Genomic DNA, 22,464 nt, shown 5'->3' with positions numbered 1-22,464 from the left:
TTCTAACTATATCACTTTCATGTAATTCAACCTTATTCCCTGGGTTGCATTCTGAAAATATATAAAATATGCATTCTCCCTTATAGCTTTTTCCACTACCTTTAACTAGGAGTTTGACAAACATTGTGATGAAGACGTCAAATGCACAAATCTACTTCATAATTTTTCAAATGGCAATTTGTTTGTTTGTCCTTGGCTTCAACTTGGCCTATTGGTTTAAATGACCTTAGTTGGTAGACTTGCACTTCCTTGTGTAAATATTTATCCATCATGACCCCTAAGTTGGCACAAAGACATTACCTTTACAACAGTGATTTCTATTTCATTTCATCTAACTCTTTTGACAGTTTTTCCGATGTCATTTAACCAAATGTTAGTTCTGGAAATTGTAAGTCATTGCTCCATCTCCAAATTTACTTGTTTGGATTTTCCTTCTTGGTTTTTCCAGTAAGGGAGAATGTGGAAATGGCTGCAATTCACTGGTTGCAACTTATTCTTTGTGACTCATTTAAATATACTAAGTATAGCAATTCTAAGGCTGTTGTGGATCCCCGTGTGGTAGAACTAGAGTTAAGGGTTGATGAACTAAGATATGTGGTGAGAGCTATGGTTAGATTGATAGAAACAACCACCACTCCTATATTTAAGGTTGATATTTATGGCCACATAATGCAAAGGTTTAAGAATTGACAGGACTTGCTATTGAGGAGGCTTCGAGGAAGTCCTTGGTTCATGATCTTGTGTTTAAAGAGTCTAAAATGGGTTAAACATGTAAGATTAAACAAAAAGCCATGCCCTTGCCCCTGCCCTTTCATTTTGACAATACTTATTCGGTACAGCAAGAGTGGCTTGTTGTTATATAGCTAAATTTAACTTAAGTTTTACTAATAAAGTTATGGTAGAGTGGATACAATTTTGTGTAGCCAATATGCACAACTTCATGGGCAAGTGAGTCCCCTGTGAAAATTTTGAATCAAAATGCTTAAATCATTAGCAGCTGCAGTGAACTCCAATCGTGCCCACAAGTGGGTTTGGAGAGAGCAAGGCCCTTGAAAACTTGGATGATTAATTAAAAAACCCAAATACCTAGTCTTAATTCCATGTACTGCTCATGGACTTGCCTCTTTCTAATGGCAGACACACAATGCAGGGTTGAACTCAGATGCCAAAAATATCTCTAATAACTACAATTTACTTATCATTTCAATTCACCACTTTGAGTTAATGCATGCAGTTCCTTAGCTAGAGTTATTGACATTATATAATAATAATAATAATAATAATAATAATATAATAATAATAATATAATAATAATATAATAATATAATAATAATATAATAATAATAATAATAATATAATAATAATAATAATAATAATATCAATGCACTTACATAATCTAATAATATGATATTTCTTATTACCATGGCTACTAATTATTATTCATGAAAACAATGAAATGAGGAAGGGTGTTGGTGAGCGTCCTATGATACGTCTTGTGGGAGGAGGGTAAGAATATAATTATTGTGTATAGAATTTATTTTTAGTAGCTGAATTTACTGGATTTTAATCACTTGACTTATTTGAATTTCTTTTGGTATGAAGGTTTTATCAATCAAAAGTTGCATCAAAAGCCATCACAGCCACCATTAAGCAACAATTTGATGAGTCATGGTTAACATGGGGAGCAATCCCTAAGAGAGAGAGAGCTATTTTCTTCAAGCGATTTAAGGTGTTCACTTAAGTTAGTTTACAAAATTTATGCATTTATTACTTTGTAACCTGTTGTAACTTGTTTGAAATTTCAGAACCAGTTTTGGTAAGATTAAACATTATTCATAACTACAACATGCAAAATGTTTGAGTGACTGAACTTTATATTCAACTGAACGTGTGTTTTGGGTTTTGGTGTCATGTGTTTCAGCTTTTGATGTTGCAATGTTGTAATGTGTTTCAACTTTTGGTGATGCATTCTGCACGTTGGAGGAGTCCTTTACTTTGACTTGTTTTCATTTTCTGATGCTTGAATATGAGATGATATGTGAATCCCATTTCATTTTTTGGTTATTTTTTATGATTACACGTCAAAGTATATGGCTAAGCAATCCAAGTATATACTTTTGTATCAGGATTTCACGTGTGATGTGGTTAAAGCATCCAATAAGTTGCATGGGTTTCATTGATTTTTTTTCTTCTTTTGTCCTTGTTGTTTCTGAAGTGATGTGGTGCAAATATTGGTTCCTGATACCACTTTCATCTTTATATTTCATGGTCTTTGTGGTTATGGATGGGACACTTGTAATGCTTGAATATGAGATCAATGCACTTCATGGCATACATTTATTTATTGAGACATGACCCATTTTGAGTTTATTATAATATCAAATGTGTAAGTAATTATTTGTTGTCAGTGATCAAACAAAGGACTCAAAGTGGTAGTTATATGTGCATCACATTTTGGCATAATCCTATGACCCTAAATCTCTTCCTGTCATACTTCTTTTAATTTCAAAACAAAAATTTAAAGACTATGTTTGACAATTATTTGGCTATGGGTAACAACTGTTTTTTATTACCTCAAAATTAAAGATCTTAGTTTCCAATTTTATATCTCATTCTAATTTTGGCAAATTACTAAACTATTTATGTGATTGTTTGTGGTTGCATTGCGACACTCTTTAGGCTTTTCACCTTGATCAGTTAAATAGAAACTTTCTTTGTTATTGTTCTAAGTAATCATATGAATCATTCTTAAGCTGCTTGTATATATATTCTTTTCTTCTAACCCTTTAACCTAAAATATACTTGCAATAAGATAGGTATACTTAGAGAATTTTAGTTTGGGTTGTTTCCCTAGTGGTTCTTATGTGTATGTAAGTAACATTTGTGTTCATCAATTCCAATAACATTTTATTAAAATTGTTGCAGGCATGACAATAGTCTCATAGTCTCATCATTCCTCCATGTAGACAACATGTCATAGTCTCATAGTCATCTTGTTTTATTTTTTCTGCTTATTGTCATGTTTAACGTATTCATTATGCTTCATAGAGAACTGTGTCATGGACGGTTGAGGATGAGGACAAAATTATGAAAAATTTTCACTCTAGAACATCTCACAGACTCTCAGAGATGTTTAAAGAAGCTAGAAAAGAAGGTAACAAGCCTGATTGGATTGGAACAATCTACTGGAAAAGTGGAACATGCCTGTATATCGGAAAAAATGTGATACAGCTAAGAAAAATCGTGCATCAGAAAAAGGGGGAACATTACACACATGGGGGTTTATTAGCGTGCATGACCACGCTATTCGATTGGTACGACATATTTAATATACTTCTATATTTATTTATGATATATCACCAATTGCTTACTTTATAATTTGTTCTATTTGTAGACAGAAACGCTTGGTCGTGAAGTTCATGTTGATGAAATCTTTCAACAAACGCACATACGAAAGAGTACTGGCGATTTCATTGACGAAAGATCTAGACGGACACATGTTAGTTTTTTCCATGTTTATTAGAAGGTTACACATAAATTATTTCTTTAATATTTTAATACATACATGTCTTGTTTTAACAGGAATATTTTCAAAGTAGATTTTTTGCAACATTATCAGAGACCGGTTCTGTCGGTGTCTCACAATGCACCCACCCTAGACCATGTTGAGGAGGAGAGACTGAGGAACAAGTGTTGGTTAGAGGCAGCAAGTGGAAGATACAAGGGACGAGTATATGGAGTTGGACAAGTGGACTCTCAAGATGATTGTGTTCAGAGTTACTTAAAACAAACACAAGCATGTTCTAGTCAGCAAGTTCCTTTGGAAGAGATTAATGAACTTCGACAATGACTAGCAACTACCGAGGATCGAATGTCAGAGCAAATTCGTGAAATGAGTACTCAATTTCAAAACCAAATGCAAACCTAATTCCAAACCTTCCAAAATTTACTTGGTACACTCATGCAGTATCTCCCACCTCCAGTAACTGTTGCTACACAGAATATTCTTCAACCACCAAACACTCAGCAACAACAAAATCAAGAGCAAGAGGAAAATCCACAAGTGCAACAAGATGATGAAGGCCAAGTTAATCCACCTCATCCTTATACGAATTACTAGTCTTAGGGAAATTATGTTATATTAGGAACCCTTATATTAGTATGCTTGGATGTTTCTGTAAGGTTTAGATCATGATAGTTTTAACTTAGATAAAACATTATGTTTTTGAAATTTGGAAAACATTAGGCCATATTAGGAATATTGTATGTGTGTTATTTCTGGGTTATTTGTTACTATTGTGTGTATTTGTTACTCCTAAATATAAGTAATATAATTTCTCTACACATAATGTGTTGATACAATATTATTTTGAACTGTATCAGAAAACATATACAGGAAAATCGTAGTACAGACAAACCCAAACGAATCTTTTCAAAAAGAGGTAATTACCTACGTAGGTAACTACCTACGAATGTATCGGTAGGTAATTACACACGAAATTACCTACTGATTTATCCGTAGGTAATTACCTACGGATCTGAAATTCCATAGGTAAGCCTTAGCTACGCCCATATTACCTATGGATTTTTGACTATAGGTAATCCTTAGGTAAATCTGTTTTACCTACGGATTTTGAACATTATCTACGGATTTATGTGGTAGGTAATACCTTTTATTCTTGTAGTGAAATTTCAATAACAAGTGCGAGAGTGTCGGATACCTTTAGATATGTCATTCAGCGGGTCAAATATAAGTGTTATTGAGGGGTTAGGTAGTTTTCGGTCTTTAGGTTCACTAAATGATTCATTGCCTAGGACGTTGGGGTGACTATGGAGGTTATCAGAGACTGTAGAGAAGATCCTCTCGAAGAACATGCTGAAAGCTCTTTTTCAAGAGGATCGAGTATGAGTGGGTTCACAAAGGGGTTCGGTTTGCATATTCTAGTTTAGGTGGTCACAACTGTTGACTTCTTGGTTAAACAACATATATATTTTTGACATAGAGGTGAGTACTAACATTGTGTCTCCTTGTAAGTTAGTGGTGAAGTTGGCCAAACATTATGCCTTTATTGGTGTACGTGGTGAACTCTGATAACTTAACTGAACATGAAGACATATGACCTACAAGGTAGGGTTTCTGGAGGATCTTATGTATGAGGTAATCCATTTTGACAATTAAGGCGTTGTTTTGAAAGTAAGGTCTAAGCCTTCTTGATTGTCTAACTTACAAAGTAGATTAGTTTGTGATCATTATCAATTTCTTGGACCAGGGTTTCACTAATGGCATTGGTGGTAGCAATAATGTAAACCAGCAAGGGCTAGTAATATCTAGCTTGCAAAAAATTGGAGGGGATGTTAACATTTGTTTCAGTTGTTCGAACTTCTCTTGGCACGTGTCATTTCAAACAAACTTTGTCGACTTCTTCAATAATCTGATCATGGGTCTTGTTTTATCTGCTAACCTTGGCAAAAATCGCGATATTTTCGTTAACCACCCTATAAGGCATTATACCTCTTTCACATTTTTATGGCTTCTCATATCAATTATTGATTGGCAATTCTATGGGGTTGGCCTCAATACCTCTTTGTGTCAGCATGTACTCGAGGAATTTTTCGTCGTCCACCCCAAACACACACTTCTATTGGTTTAAACACAAGTTATAAGCATGTATGGCTTGAAAAGACTTCAAATGGGTCTTGAGAATGTTGGGTCGAGGTGGGGCACTTGACAACCATGTCGTCAACATATACTTCAACGTTTTTTTTCGAATGAGGTGCTTGAACATCCTAGCCATCAATCTCTGGTATGTTGCTTCAACATTTTTTAGAGGCATGACCTCGTAATAATAGTTTGCTTCCTCTGTGATAAAGGCAATTCTCATCTTGTCGTCTTTTTCCATGGAGATCTGACTATAGCCTGGATAGGCATAGAAAAAGCTCAAAATGTTGTGGCCAACTACACCATCTACCAATCGATCAATGATAGGTAACATGTAGGTTTTTTTTTGGCACACCTTGATAAGGTTCGTGAAGTCTACACACATGCGCCATTTTCCACTTGCTTTCTTAACTAGCACAACATTAGCTAACCATGTCACATAGCTTGCTTCTTTTACAAACCCGATTTTTAACAACTTCTCAGCCTTTACCTTGGTAGCATATCTTCTTTCCTCTCCTAACTTTTTCATCTTTTGTGAAACCAATTTTTTTTCTTTTGAATATGCATAGAAGATGTAAAGCTATCCTAGGGTCAACCCCTGGAAGGTCGGCTACTATCAAAGAAATAAGTTGGTGTTAGTAGTTAAAGCTTGGCTGATAACTTTTTCTCCTCATGCGTTCATCATAGACCCAATTTTGAGATATCGTCCCTCCTTTATCATAGGAAAGACTCTGGTTTCTCTAACAAGTTTCATTCATGCATCATTTTTTATCCTTAGGTCGAGGTCTTCTCCTCCCATGGCCATGCCACTTACCTGAACTCATTCGACATTGCTGGTACTTAGCGGAGGAAAAGGTAACTTGAAACTAGCTATATAACATTCTCTATCTATTTTCTAATCTTCATGTACTGTGATTATATCCCCTAAAGCTGATGGAAACTTCATGGCGGGATGAGGGGTGGACACTACTACTCCAAGTAAGTTTAACGAGGGCCAACCTTGTAAAACATTATATGATGTGTGTGCATCGATGACTAGATACCAAACAAGTAGGGTCTTGGTCATGTTTTCGTCTGTGAAAGTAGTGTGTAGATTGATATATCCTCTAGTGGCTACTCTTTCGCCAGAAAATACATATACTAACTCATCGTACAAGATCATGACGTCCTCTAGCAACTGAAGCTTATTATATGTTTTTCAATAAAGTATATCTACTGAGTTGTCCTGATCAACTAAGATCTTTTCACTCAAAGTGCTCCATTCCTACTGTAATGACCATGAGATCATCTTGATATAGGTCTACTCCTTGGAATTCAGAATATGTAAACGTGATTTGAGGCATCCTTTTCCTGTACCTCCGTGATAATGCATGTACTAATTGTACTACTCTCAAGTGTTTCTACCTAGTCGAGGATGAGGACCCCCTGCAAAGCATCCGAATATGGTGTTGATCGTACCCCTTAGGGAGGGCTATCATCTTGACGCTCCTGATGTCCCTCTTCCCATTGTTTTGATTTTCTCTCCATTCATACTTGTCCCTATCTTTCCTCTAATCCCTTTTGTCATCATATCTATAGTACTTTGGCTCTGGATGCCCCTTCATCATCTCGCTTAACGAAACACTTAAGGTGTCTGACCCTTATCAGCTCCTTCACCTTATCTTTGAGGGTTGTACATTCATTAGTGGTATGTCCATTGTTACGATGATATATGCAGTATTTGCTCATGTTGGTGTTAGAAGGGTAATAATTGGCATTATCATGTTTAATTTTTTTTTGTTTCTTTTTATCTTTTATTGTTACTTTATTATTATCTTTTCAGATATTTCAAGTTTTATTTAATAAATTTGGAAACAATAAATATTTTGTTTATATTTTGTAGATAAGTGAAAATCTCAAAGATTTAAAAAGATTATTAACAAAATCAGTGTAGATTATTGAATATTAAAAGAACATATCAACAAAATTAGTTATCCTCTAAGTTGGTTACTTCAATTACATATCAGAATATTTGAAGAATAATGGAATCTCCAAAGATTAAAATATATATATTCATGATATTCAATCAAACTCAAGTACAAAGTTGTAAGCCCAGTCCAATTCAAAAAATCTATAAATAAAGGGCTTAACGAAGTAGTTAAGGTGTCCGACCCTTATTAACTCCTCCACCTTATCTTTGAGGGTTATACATTCATCAGTAATATGCCCATTGTTACGATGGTTTGCAGTATTTACTCATAACGGTGTTAAAGGGGCTTTAGAATTTTTTGGGTGGTGGGATAAGATCGATTAGTAAAGCTTCTTCCAGAATGTGAAATCTCGAGGCATTAAAAGGTGCATAATGTGATTATTGCTTGGGCTTGCGATCTTGTGGACGAACATTACTCCTTTGTTTGGGTCCCTTATCAATTTCCTTCTTCTCAATGTGTGTGGTCTCAACTTTAATGTTGTCCCTGTACTTCCTAATGTTTTCTACCCCATGAACACGACGATACTTTACCTTAACTCATTCATATTGGAAGGGGGATTCATGCATAGCTCATCACCAAATGACCCTACCTGCAAGTCATTGATCATATAATGTAGTATGATTTTAGGGTTCATATTTTTTATCTTGATGGTGGCTATGAAAAATCGGTCAATAAAGGCTCGTAGGGATCCCCATGTTCTTGTCTTATGTTGAGGAGGGAAAAGGAGGTGATGTCGATGAGGTCAGAGTATCAAAAAAATCAATGGAGAACTATGGCAAGTTAGTGAACCAATCTAGGGTGGGTCCCCTCAAAGTGGAAGAGAATGCCTTGCGTAAGACGACATCATTGATTGAGTAAAGGCTTATTTGATTAGTGTATACGGACACATACTCGTCTTAGTCTGTTGTGCCATCATAACATATTGTATCAGCCTTCCATTGCTTAGGAAGGGGGTTTTAGTGATTTCGTCGATGAAGGGATATCTATAGTTCTCTCTTGGTGCTGAGGATTTATTGATCACCCCTAGTTCTTTGGGTTGGATTATATACGCTTTCTTCTTAAGTTTCATTCGCTGCCCCACCTCTGAATAAAGTTTTCTGCCCTATGTTCATAGTGTCGACCACTTCTTTCTCTTTTCCCTTGGCTGCTTTTTTAGCCTCAATCTTCCTCTTCAGCCTTGTGTTTTCCTCTCTCAAGGCATCCATCTCCTCATCATTTCGCTTCTTATAGTCAAGAAACTCCTACTGCATTTTCGTTTGCGTTTCTAGGATAGGGATTAGGTCAGTTGACGGCTCGACCCCTCTCACTTCTACTATTTTGCTTCTAGTAGACACCATCGTTGCGTATTCGTTACAGAATATATATCGGTCTCACAGTGGTCGTCAATTGTTCTTACGAGGTTGAGGTATATCCTGTAAAGTCTTCTAAGATGCTTCAAGTGCCACAATAATGATCGTCCTCGAACTCCATAATGGAAGGTGTGCCTACAGGAGACACTTCGATGCTAAAATCAATCTGATCGATGCGTCAGAGAACAATAAATGTTAATGAATACATAATAAATATACTTTGTAAAACATACTTCTTATAAGTCTTACTTGATTGGACTTGTGTCCAAAATATTAATTACCTGTTAATTGAATTAATATGATTAACCTTGGTTTAATTGTTCTAAATGGTGAGAGGCTTGTCTCCGACAATTGAGTCCTTCGACAATCGACACAATTCAAACACATGTCAATCTAAATGGCCGACATGTCGATCTATAAGACCATAGGGTATCTTTGGACTTATAAGGTACGGTAAACTTTAACTATGGTTGTTATTAAAGATATTTTATTGTTTTGTTAACAATTAAACGATATTTTATCAATAAAATGCAATATTTTATTCGAATTGGACCTGCACTTAGAAATGGATAGAATGATATTTTACAATGTGTATATTTGTCGGGCAATAAAGGTGCAATTTCCAAAGGTACTTATTTGCTTTATACCAATCTTGTTTGTCCATAACATTATCCTAACTAATTTTACTATTCTCTTGTTGGTTTTCATGGATGACAAAAAGCTCATATGGATGATCAACGATGATGCCAGTTGAAAAAGAAGAAAAGAAAAGAAAATGTCAAAAGAAAAAAAATGCAAACTTACCTGTAGAAACTATGCCAAAATTAAGTTATAATCAATTATATTTCAAAACGTAATCAATATATGTTAATATAACTTCTTCTTTTTTATAGGTTAAATGACTTTATTTATCCCATTATTATTCTAACTTTTAATAATTTTGTCTCACTATTTTCAATTTTCTCAATTTGTACCTATATATTTTTTTGAACAATATTTAATATAATTGGTATTAACTAATTGATGATAGATAACAATATTACAACAATGATACGAGGTGTGAACATTCAGATGACATATAAACAATCAAAGTGGACTTGTTGAGGGAAGTTACAGGTAACATGAGAAATAAATATGATATGAAATTTCAGTAACGTACGTCTTTAGAAACAAAATTATACTGACCAATTTCTTAAAAAGATAAGACCAAATTGATAACTTTAAAAATAATGTGAAGAATTGAAAAAACAACATAATACTCGAATCAAAAAGTCTATTTAACCTAATAATTAATTATATAATTATAATTTATGTTTTTATTATTATAAAATGAGTAATTACAATAATAAATAAAACACATTAAATTTTAGTATTTTTTAAACTAAATTTATTTTTATTTTTTGAAATACAATGTTATCTATTAAATTCTATAGTGAAAGTTAAAATTTATTTCAACTCTAATTTTTACTTTTAGCAATTATTTTTTATATTAAATAAATTTACAAAATTAGAGATACTTTCAGATATCAGATACAGATAGTTTAACATTGGCATCATTTAAATACTTTTCAATATTTAATTATATATTTTTTAATATAAGGACATTTTAATAATTTTTCTAACTTTACTTATTTATAAAAAAGAAAAAAGTATTACTTCTATCAAATTATTTACAATTTTTTTTTTTTGCATTTCTCTTTATTTTTTGTACTCTCTTTACTTTTAATATAAAGAATCTCACTTTTGAGACGTTTCTTCTTTCTTCATTCTATTTTTTATCCTCTAAGTTTGAACCTATTTCAAAGATTCAATTATTAAAGTTCTTCACTAGTCTAGGACGCTCTTCCATTTGTTGAATGAACCATATCCAGGTTATAAATTGTTGGCTCAAACATTATTTATTTTCTTAACGCCATTTTTTAATTTTCAAAACTATAATTTCAAATAAAACAAATTAATAATAGACTAATTTTTGAGAAATCAATAAACTGAGAAAACATAATTCATTAATAATTTGGATTAAACCTAAGTATCCTTCACCTAACAACCTAACCCAACCTAAATGGTATGGTTAAATATTAAATTTATAGAAGTTTGAATTAAAAGAGAGAGAAATAAGGAATCAAAAGATATTAGAAATAATCTAAAACAAATAACATAATAAATAAATTAAATAAAAAAAATTATTCAATAGTATTACCGATTGAACCTGACAAAATTATAAAATGGAATAACTTTAAATATTCTTTAATTAAATAACTAAATAAATTAAAATAAAATATATACAATTATATTACTGGCTATATCTAAAGAAAAAAGGAATCAAGTTGTTGTTACAATGATAAATGTGAACCATGACATTTTGTTTATCCCAAATGATTAATTATATTAAATATATAAATTAGAATCTTAATACTATTGATTTCTAAATCTTATTATCCTTTTAAATTATTCATTTTAAAATTTCTTTATTTTCTTAAAAAAAATTGGAGTTAATATTCATCTTTCACTTTCAGAGTCTAGTAGTGAAACGATAACAAAATGTAAGGTTCAGTTTTGATCAATCAAGATTTTAAGCAGATTAAAGTTTGGTTTTTTTCTTTTCTGTATCTCAAGTTTCCTTTATTTTTTTTATAAGTATATTTGTTATTAGGTGATTATGGATAAAATCCGATGCATATAATTTTAAATTCAAATAATTAGATCAAATTAGTCTAAAACTTGTTTTGTCGGGACCGATATTATCGAATTTGGTAGAATTTTGAACGAGACCGAATCGGTTGAATTTCGGCTGCAGCTAACTCGGTCCCATTTTGGCATGGGCCGACACGGCCAAATTTGGTCGAATTTTAGTTTAGGCTAACTTAACCGACTTTCGGTTGGGCCAATTCGGTTGAATTTTGATTAGAGTTGACTTTTGTCGAATCTGGCCAATTTTTGGTTGGGGTCGACTTGGCCAAATTCGAACAAATTACGGTCGAGTCTGACTCGGTCAAATTTGGCCGAATAGGCCAAATATTGGTTAGGACTGGCGCAATTGAATACAAATTTGGAACAGGCCGACTCAACCAAAATTTGGTCGGAGTTGGCTAGATTGGATTTGACTGAATTTCGGCCAGAGACGACTCAACCTAATATGGCCAATTTTGGGCCGATGCCAACTCAGCCAAATATGGCCAAATTTGAGCCTAGGACAACTCAACCAAATTTCGACCGGAGCGACTCAACTAAATTCGGTTGGAGCCAACTTGGTCGAATTTTGCATAATACATCTAAATTTCATCCAAGATCGATACTGTCGAATACAACCAAATTTTGTCTGGAGTCGACTTAGTTGAATTTTGCCAAATATGGCTAAATTTCTTTCGGCTATGATAATTTATTACATGTGAGATCAAAGTAAAATAAATGAATTTTTGTTAGACTAAGTTCATAGTAATATGTTTGGTTTGTGAATTAGGAATCACGAGAGCAAGTTTGAACTTTGTGTGTGAGAAATTTTCTCATATTTTCTTGTTCATCTTAAACTTTCCTACAAGGGAGGTTGAAAGTGTTTATTAAGACTCACAAAGTGGAGATTTTGACAATGAAGTATTACACATTATATCGCATATTTTTAAGCTTTTATGACTAATTGTGTGTGATCGTGGATGTGAATTATTAATAACAGTAAGTTATCATCATCTTTTAAAAAAGTTTTGTCTTTCAAAAATTGTTTAAAATGATTTATTAACATATTAATAGATTATTGTATACAATAATTTATTATCTTGAGTAATTAATCAATTATTACTAGTAATAATTCATTCATTAAGATATCATCATTACAAACTACTTCAAAACTACCACTAGCTAATATCTGATTACTCACACTACTACATATATTAGTTCTAATTACATTTAAAAAATGTTACTAAAACCTAAAAAAATGTTACCATTTACAAAGGTAACATTTAAACACATATTATGTATAGTACATGTTACCAAAATGTTTTAGTAACATTTTTATGTATTATTAGTATCATTTTTAAAAATGTTACTAATTAACATTTTTAGTAACATTAGACAAATGTTGCCAATTTAAATTTTTTTTAACACTTGACAAATGTTACCTATACATCTACTAACACTTAAACAAAATGTTATTTATATATTTTCTAACATTTAAATGAATGTTACCAATTCCCTTTTTTAGTAACAATTAAAAAATGTTACGAATTGCCTTTTTATAACATTTTAAATTTGTTACTAATTTATATATTTAGAAATAAGAAATACCAACATAACTAAAAATAACATTTAATATAAATTAACAAGAACAAATGATAAACTAGAACACTTTGTAGCCAGTCCAATAAATATTTAGAAGCCAAATTTATATCAGCACCAACAATTATCTATTATTAAACAAATACTGTAACTAGAATTAAAAAGAATGAAGGAGAAGAATCGTGTTCAATTAAATTTTGTTTCAAGTTTTACAGAAGTATTTCTTTCTCTTATACATGAGAAAACAAGAGATAGGTGCAATTTAATCTCTAACCATCAAGGTGTTAGGTGATGAATAACAACTATGTCAACATCTTAAACAAAAGTACTTCCAAAACTAGAAATTACCAGTCAGATTCTACTAGAGCCATTTCGAGTTCTTGGGGCTAATGTCCCCCACCACCATGAATACATTCTTCTAGAATCAGCATGGGACAAAGCGCCATCACTCCAGCCAAGTAAACCAACACCAATATTGTGTCTTCTAGTGTCGAAGAAACTTAATCCACAAAAGTTCAATGAAGATTGACCAGGACCACGCTAATACTATTACACAGCTGATGAGATACCAGTCTCTCTTTCTACATATAGTCATTGGAATAAACAAAAAACCAAAGGAATGCAAATGATTCAGTTTTAGATAAGTCATAAACAAAAGTGGAATAAATGATGTTCATGTTAGAGAATAAACAAAAGTGGATGTAAAACCTAAGTGGTATCGCTCTGATAGGAATTTGATTCTTATTTGTCAATCCAATCCTTGAATAACAACATTATGTAAAGAGGAACATTTGTTTTTTATTTTTGTCTTTGATTTGCCTGTTCTGGGAGGTATTCTTGCAATAGGATCAAGAGAAACTTTTGAAGCAATATCCACATTTACAGAGTGTTCTACTTCCTCAGTTGTAGTTTTCCGCTAACAAAAACTAACATTTAACATTTGTCAATAAAAAAAATCAGCATGTGAGCATACTTCCATCGGATTCAATCAGGAACGTAAAGTTTCTAATTCTTTGATAGCACTGTCAACAACATAGACTATCATTTTCTGTATTTGTTTCATAAAAAAAATGAAAACATAAAAAACAAACATATTATAGGGTTGACCAACATTTACCTTCTCTTCAATTTGATTTGTTCAAACTTTAATTTTCAAATGAAAAGGAAAAATGGAAAACCAAAAAATTAAGAAAACATGATGAAAGCAAATTAATCTCACCTCAAGTTTATCTTCTCTAGCCTTGTGATTCTTGGGAAGACGACGAAACTCTTCAGTTAAATGTAGACACATATGACTATTTTTTGGGGACACAAATTCTACAACAACTTTTGTGCATGACTGCAAGGTTTATGATATGGAACTTGATGTTATAAATACAATCATAAATGCCGACAATATGAGTTAACTCAATGAGTCAAAACACGTTTCACCTTAAGATTCCTGACTTGGTGTGCACATCCCGCAGGAATAAATACTACCTCCCCAAGTTGTTGCTCAAAAGTCCAAGGTTCTACACTTAGGAAATTAAGATTCATGTTAGTACATAACGACATTCTTTGAGCAAGCAATTTGCAAATATTAATACTAACCAAACTCCTTCTTTAGATTCTTCTTGTGTTCCAAAGTCAGGTAAAAGCATTGGTCATGAATTGGATGGACCACCTAACCAACATAGAAATAAATGAGCTAGAGCAAAAGATAAGGATAAGAAGAAATTTAGACTAATAAATATAACATTCGACTCAGGTGCTTAAGGCAATGAGAGAATCTGTTTCAACAGAACCTGCTATCTTTGCCATGTCTAACCCCACCATGAATGGTTTGTTTGTACAAGGCTCATTAAGCACTCATAATTCCTTAATAATGTCTATGTGTTTTCATTGACTTTTTTTTCCATGTATTATGTGGACAGCTGAGTGCACTGCTATTGATGCTTTCAAGCATGCTAGGGAAAATATAGTGTTTGCCAGTGGAACCCTCTCGAAAATGTAGATCTTGGTAATTACTACTTTCTTTGATTTAAATGTAACTAGTATAGTTCAGATGTTTCTCGAGTGTTGCATAATTTATTGGTTTAAATCTTGTACAGGTAACGGAAAAGTGGGCCATGTAAATCAAGCAAACAACATGTACCTATTCCCTGGGTAGGGTAGATCTTCTTGGCTTGTATATTTTCGTGCATTATACCTATCAGTTGAATTATAGGTGTAACTTCTAATTTAACCATTTCATTTCAGAATTGGTTTGGGAACTCTTTTGTCAAGTTCTCACCTTATAACAGATGGAATGTTGCAAGCAGCTGTTGAATGGTATGATTTTAATTTGTAAATTTTTTTCTTTTTTTGTTAACCAAAAGCTACTGGTGCTAGCACCCGTGGATACTTGTTTTAAATAAATTATTGACATACTGATAACCTTACAGCCTTGCTTCATACATGGCTGAGGAAGATATCTCAAACGGAATTTTATACCCATCTGCTGACAGGTGATATTCCTTATTTTCTCTTGATATCTTTCGCATTTCATTTTCTTCTGACTTTGCTTTCTCTGTTGCCTTTTGTAATAACCAAAACAAATGATACTGTAAAAATTTTATAACTTAAAACTGTGATCTGGTGAATGTTGTTATCAAGGATCAGATGTCGGTGATGCAAATGAGCCTGAATCTTCTATGGGTACAAGAGGATCATCTAGTGGTAGCAACATTTAGGGTGTTGATGATGTTTTTTAGGATGAAACTATTTTAGTGTATTATGAACTTTGACTAAGTATGGATTAAGTTGTAATTGTTTCAATTTAAATTGCTTTTATGTTAATATGTTGATTTTGAGAATCAAAAGTTCTAATGATATATATTTGAGCACTTTGGTTGAAGTATTTGATTGAAGTTTACAAAAAAATATTGTTGATATAAAAATATAAGTACCTCAAATGGTGATATACATTGTCAAGTATAATAGGAAATTCTAATTACAAACAAAATATTGTTTTTTATGATATTTGAATAATGCAAGAAAAATACAGTAATAAATCCACAAATTAAATAATACAAACGAAACAGGTTAAAACTTTTACAGTATAATCCTCAAATTGAGGAGGGTATTAACCCCCACAAAAAAATGAAAAACAAGAGTTTTGGAATCAAATAGGTTTGTGGAAATAAAGGAGGTTTTAAACCTCCACAAAATAATAGTCATGAATAAGAGAGGTTATAACTCTCTATTAAAAAACTTCCACAATATAAATCTGGTACCAGGGGTTGTAGAAAACCTCCACAAATAACTTGTGGGGAACCTATCTGCGGAGGTTTGAAAAACCCCTGCAAATTATTTTGTGGAGGGTAAAAACCCCCGCTAAACGAAAATAAAACCTCCGCAATTTAGCTTTTTTTTTGTAGTGTTAGTGCGGCTTACCAAAGTAATTATTGAGCTTATACTATAAATACATCTTGTTGTATGATTAACTATGTTTTGATAAGACCAATTCCTAAACTTATTCCATATGAGCTTGTTGGATTGAGCGTTTTTCACTAAGCTGAAAACTATAGTTTATAGTCATGATGCAACTCAATATACTTAAGAGATTAAAAACCTAGCACCATGATTTGATAATCACTTGATCCATTAGTTGCCGCCATGAGACCATTGATGTCATTTGCAATATAACTTTTCAAAGGTTGAAAATTAAACATATCTCGTATGGGGTTCTTTGGCTTCAAATTTTTTGTACTAAAAAATGGAAAAGAGAATATTGATAAATTTGATTCTAAAGTTGATGAAGCAATATTCTTAGATTATGCATTATTAAACATGCAATACAAACTAATAAAAGGACATTGCATATTAAGAATTTATACATGTTGTCTTTAATGAATCCATGGAGCATAAGGTAGCACCTTTGAGTTAAAGAAATCATTAGATGATGAGGGTACACATTACAAAGGGGAAATTGCAGAAAATGTGATTTGAAAAGCTAAATATGTTGATGCAAATCTGTAACCAATGAATTTTTTTTAAGAAGTGAAAAAGTCCAAGAGGCGGTCAATAGAAAACATCAATAGAAACATATAAAAAAGAGTCAACACAAGGAGTTAGAAGAATAATTTATGCATGAACGTGATTTTTCTATATGAAAATGTCCAAAATTTGTTGAAGAAGCATTATCAAATGTCATTGCTTCTTAGCTATGGAAGATAAGTTATGTTAGTTAGAAATCAAGTTTAGGAGCTTGTACTTGTGACTCATGCTCAATAGTTGATTGAAACAAAATAGGTGTTCATAAATAAGCTAGAAGATGGCTTGGTGACAAAAAATAAAGGTAAGTTTTAAAAGGTTACAATCAAGAAGAAGACATAGACTGTGATGAAACATGTTCACTTGTGGCTTGATGGAAGCCATTAGATTTCTAAGTGCTTATGTTTCTCTCCTGAGTTATATGATTTTTTAAATGGATGTGAAAAGTACATTTCTAAATGAATTTATCAAATAAGAAGTATTTGCAAAACAAACTCCAGGCTTTGCTAACATTGAATTCCCCAATTATGTGTGCACGTTAAAAAAAAAAAAGGTCGTCTATAAGGTTTAAACGAGCACCCAAGTCTTGGTATGAAAGAATAAATAGTTTCCTTCTTGACAAAAAGTGTAAACGAGGTAGAAATGGCTCCACTTTTTTCACCAATCTAAAAATGATTTGTTGCTTGTCCAAATTAATGTACATGATATTATTTTTGGTTTAACTATTCCATTTTTTGCCAAGAATTTGCAACACTAATAATAAGGGGATTTTGAAATGTTAATGATGGGTTCCTTGGTTTGCAAATTAAACAATTTTAGGAAGGTATTTTTGTTTGTCAAACCAAATATTATGGATAATTGCTCAAAGGGATTTGGGAGGGAGAATTCAATGAAATCAACAACACTAATGGTTATTGCATATTATGATGAAAAAGGAAAAGTTTAGATACAATAAATTATAGAGATAGGATTAATTATGTATTATATGTTACAACTAGTAGACCTAAGATTATGCAAAGTGGGGAAAATAGGTCAAAACACAAGAATAGAGAACCAAATTGTGTGTTAAGATTTTTCTAACATTTTGATAGACACTAATTAACAAGGTTTATACTTGACAAAAGATATGCAAGCAATTTTCTGTAGAGTAACATTAGGTAACATTAGGTGAGGAATGTTAGATACAACCTCAATTTTGACAAATACACAATAAAAAATACTTTGTTAAAAACTTGTTTTAGTGCAACTCTACTTCTAAAATTTGTTACACATTAATAACATACAATCTAAAAAAAAGAGATAAGAGTTAATAAAGATGTTCACTTGAAGTTTTTATTTTGATCCATCTATAACACCAGACTACTTTTAGTTCTTAATCAACTTGATTTGGTTATAATAGACTTTAACACTATAAAATATAAAGGAAAACAATATTTGCACATTAGTCACTCCTAACTAAAATAATCTCAGTATTATTTGAACATCCAACCACACTTAGTTAAAACTTAGAACATTGTTTACACCTATTTTGTATACACATTTATAATTTTATTGTAAATATATGCACTTTACATATGCTTTATTTTTAACTTTTAGCTAATTTCATTTTAATTTTAATAAATTGGGTTATCGTACATATTTGTTTTAATTTTGTAATTTCATCTCATCTTACCATTGCTCATTGTTTTGATCATAATTTTTTTTCAAATATCACTTTTGTCTAATTTTAGTTGCATTAGATTATAAATTTTCACATCTTCTTAATTGAGTTTTTTGGAATGATACTTTTCCGAAATCCGATTTCCAAAAACCTTACCTTCAATGTTTTACCCACTATACGCCTCTAATAAAGCTTCCCAGAAAACCCACAGGAACCTACTGTGAATAACTCACCACTATCTATACAAAGGAGAACTTTCATATAAAACAATCAAAGGCAAAAATGAAATTTCCGAAAGTGATGAGGTGCATGTAAAAATTGGTGGGTGCAAGAAGCAATTGCCATGTATGCCATAGAGTTTTTTTTACGTTTTTGTCCAATATGAACTTGTTTTTGCGTTAATACTAATTATCAATGGTTTGAGGCCTAAATTGGTGCAGGCTTAACCCAAACCTTGCGTCGAATACAGTAAGCGAGCAAAATTTGTTTCAAAGCAAACCAAAAAAGGTTTTTCTTTTTTCTTTCTTCTTCTCTATTATTTATATTATTACTTATATACGAGTAAAACTAAATCAAATTACTTTAAGAACAACTCTCAATAAGTTATTCCAATCTTTTTATATTTATTTTTATTAATGTAATAGATTTAATAAGTAATTTAATTTAACAGAAACACAAAAACAAAAGTTGAAAATTGAGGAGTATATTTTTATAATTATCTCTAAAATATCTTTATATATATATATATATATATATATATATATATTATAGCTTAATTACAATCTTTTGTTTTTATATTTCAATTTTACAATTTTAATATTACTTATTTTCAGATTACATAATTTGAAAATTATTTTTAATTTTTAAATTATATAATTAATTTTTGTTTTAAATTATAACCTAACAATTATTTTTTATTTCTTGATTACATAGTCAACATATTTCAAATTTCAAATTTCAAATTATACAATTTAAAAGTTCCAAAAGGATAATATAGACAAAATTGCAATTAAGTCATTTTCTACGCTGAACTATCATTGCTATATCATAAAAAAAAAAGATAATATAGACACCAAAAGGAAAAGAATGAGCAAGACCACGGTGGAAGAAACTAGAAGATTTACATAAATTGGACAATAGAAGATGGTGGAACATCAAGAAACCTAAAGAAACTCCATGAACCTTCAAGATTTTGATCTTTCCCTCCATAAAAACCTACCACACCACAAGTTTCTTCCAATCAAAATCCAATTGAATCTACCAAAAGTTTTCATCTTTTGCTTTCTGAATTGTGTGTGTTGAACACCCAAATAACCATGTCTCTCATTCATCAACTTCTCCGTGATGAAACCTACGACCCTTTCCTTTCTATGATGAACAAGTGTCCTGTTCTAAGCACCCCAACAGATTGGAAAGAGACCAATGATGCTCACGTGTTCATATCTGATCTTCCAGGGATGAAGAAAGAAGATGTGAAGGTGGAGGTTGATGAAGGAAGGGTTCTTCAGATCAGTGGTGAGAGAAAAAAACATGTTGATGATGATGATGATGATAAGAACAACAAGTGGCATCACATTGAACGTTTCCATGGAAAGTTTCAAAGGAGGTTCAAGCTTCCAGAGAATGCTAAGGTGGATGAAGTTAGGGCTAGCATGGAGAATGGTGTGCTTGTTGTGACTGTTCCTAAGCACGAGGTGAAGAAACCACAAACCAAAGTGATTCAAATTGAGGGAAACTAAGAATTTTGGAACCTTCCATGTCAAATTCAACACTAGACTTTGTTGTTGTTGTTGTTGTGTGTGAGAAAGATGTTTGAATTAGAAAATAAAAGGGTTTTGCTATGTAGCCTACATGTTTGTGACATTGTTCGTTGCTGTGTTTTGTACTTTGTTTGATATATATGATCGTGTAGAGTGTTATGGTTTACTTCCAAGGTTCTTGGAGTTATGATTCTAATTTCAATGTTTACTTTCTCTATTATAGAATGATAGGCTATTGCAAGAAATCTTTTATGCACTTATTTAGAAAACAAAAAACAGTTAATATAAAGTGGAAAAAAAATTTATTCAACTATCTAAACTTTAATTTGTTTTAAACGAAATATCATAAGCTTTAATTTTATCTTAAGTAATCTTTAAATTTTATTTTATTTATAAATCGATTTATAAATCGATATATTGAATTTCAATTCTTTTAATTATAACTTGGAATTTATTTATTATTGTTAAATAGACACATAATGTAACGTCCCATTTAATCGACAAGCATAATTAAAGAAACGTTATACTGAATAAAGTAGCAACACAGTCCTGGAATCTTAAACCTAACTCCTTACAACCCAAGACACACCACGATGCCCAAAAAGAAACAAATTATCAAGTTTACTAGAATTAAGTAGAAATTTAAAGCCGGACAAGTACATGGGCCGTAGCCTTAAAGAAAGCCCCAAGAAGGACAGGAAGTCCAACCCGAGAAGATTAGGCAACGGAATCATCTCTCCCCTGTTGATCTCTCCCCTGTTGACCACGAGTACCTCTCGCATATGCTCCCATCAATAAATTGATGATCATCGCAAAGGTAGAAGAACAACATACACAACAATCAAACAAGCAAAGGGTAAGCTAGAGCCCATAAGATTTTTATCATGCAATCAAATATACCTTCACAGTCCCATATACATATATCATCCAAACATGTTATGACCTTTCAATCAATACACTAAGACTCGACTCGACTCATCCGGATACATATAACCTGGCCGGATTCAGTGGATGCTTGCACTTGTGGTGGATACCTCTGCTCACTCCTGAGCTGCTCACCCCCGAGCTATGTGTTACAAGTGTTACAATGAATCAATTTCCCTCACGCACAAGGTTAGTCCTTAATGAGTTTCAGGCCTCCTACTACTCTTACCACAGGAGTCAGTCCGCTCTAAGTGAGACTAACTGACTCCTTAGAGTGTCAGGATGTAATCCTTACCTTGAATCCTTCCCAAGTTATATAGATGGGACACCACCATGGACTCCCACTAACAGGGGTCATGGAATTACGTCCCGACTACTAAAGCACGACCCGGAAGTCTCACCTTGAGACTTATGGATTTACGTGCTGACCACATACCACATATATTCAAACAACCAAATAATATTAATCATGCATTTAAATCTCATGCCAACCTTTGTACCCATTCCTCATTCATATTCCATGTTGAATCAATAATAACTCATCCTTCCTAAACTACGAATATAGAAGTGTACCTCATACCGATACCATGTCAAGAGTCATCCTTTCTTATCCATGAATCTTTCCATATCTCATATCAAATCCATACCCAACTCGTCGTATTCAATCCATGAAACCAACCATACATGTAACATGCCCAAATCATATTGAACTCATCCATTACAAACTATCGATTATCTCATTCATACATAATCACCCAATTCATAGTTTAAGAGCAAGATCAACACAAACATAGAGCCAACAATTCAGAACCAAGAAACAACCAAATAGGCCGCATTCTCGCCCAGCTTCTCGCTTAGG

The 22,464-nt window shown here is 32.3% G+C and overlaps 1 protein-coding gene and 2 pseudogenes across 2 annotated transcripts; all 3 read left to right on the top strand.

Annotated features, from left to right (window-relative positions):
* The first annotated feature begins 3,129 nt into the window (after positions 1-3,129).
* On the top strand, positions 3,130-3,850 carry LOC146886852 (uncharacterized; annotated as a pseudogene).
* Positions 3,851-14,998: 11,148 nt separating this feature from the next.
* LOC114181558 (NAD-dependent malic enzyme 2, mitochondrial-like) lies at positions 14,999-15,834 on the top strand (annotated as a pseudogene). The gene is made up of 5 exons (XR_003603852.2): positions 14,999-15,067; positions 15,161-15,246; positions 15,338-15,392; positions 15,486-15,557; positions 15,671-15,834. The product of XR_003603852.2 is annotated as an NAD-dependent malic enzyme 2, mitochondrial-like (transcript).
* Positions 15,835-20,106: 4,272 nt separating this feature from the next.
* Positions 20,107-20,847, top strand: LOC114181557 (18.1 kDa class I heat shock protein-like). The gene has a single exon (XM_028068037.2). The coding sequence runs from the start codon at positions 20,238-20,240 to the stop codon at positions 20,658-20,660; it is 423 nt and encodes a 140-aa protein (XP_027923838.1). The 5' UTR covers positions 20,107-20,237; the 3' UTR covers positions 20,661-20,847.
* The last annotated feature ends 1,617 nt before the right edge of the window (positions 20,848-22,464 follow it).

Source organism: Vigna unguiculata, chromosome 4, assembly GCF_037176805.1.
Source record: "Vigna unguiculata cultivar grain cowpea cultivar isolate G323 ecotype 2 chromosome 4, ASM3717680v1, whole genome shotgun sequence".
Taxonomy (NCBI): domain Eukaryota; kingdom Viridiplantae; phylum Streptophyta; class Magnoliopsida; order Fabales; family Fabaceae; genus Vigna; species Vigna unguiculata.
The sequence above is the reverse complement of the archived record's forward strand: the minus strand, read 5'-3'. Positions and strand labels throughout refer to the sequence as shown.

Excerpts from the sequence above, each read along its gene's own strand:
- LOC114181557 (XM_028068037.2), top strand. The coding sequence starts at position 20,238 with ATGTCTCTCATTCATCAACTTCTCCGTGATGAAACCTACGACCCTTTC.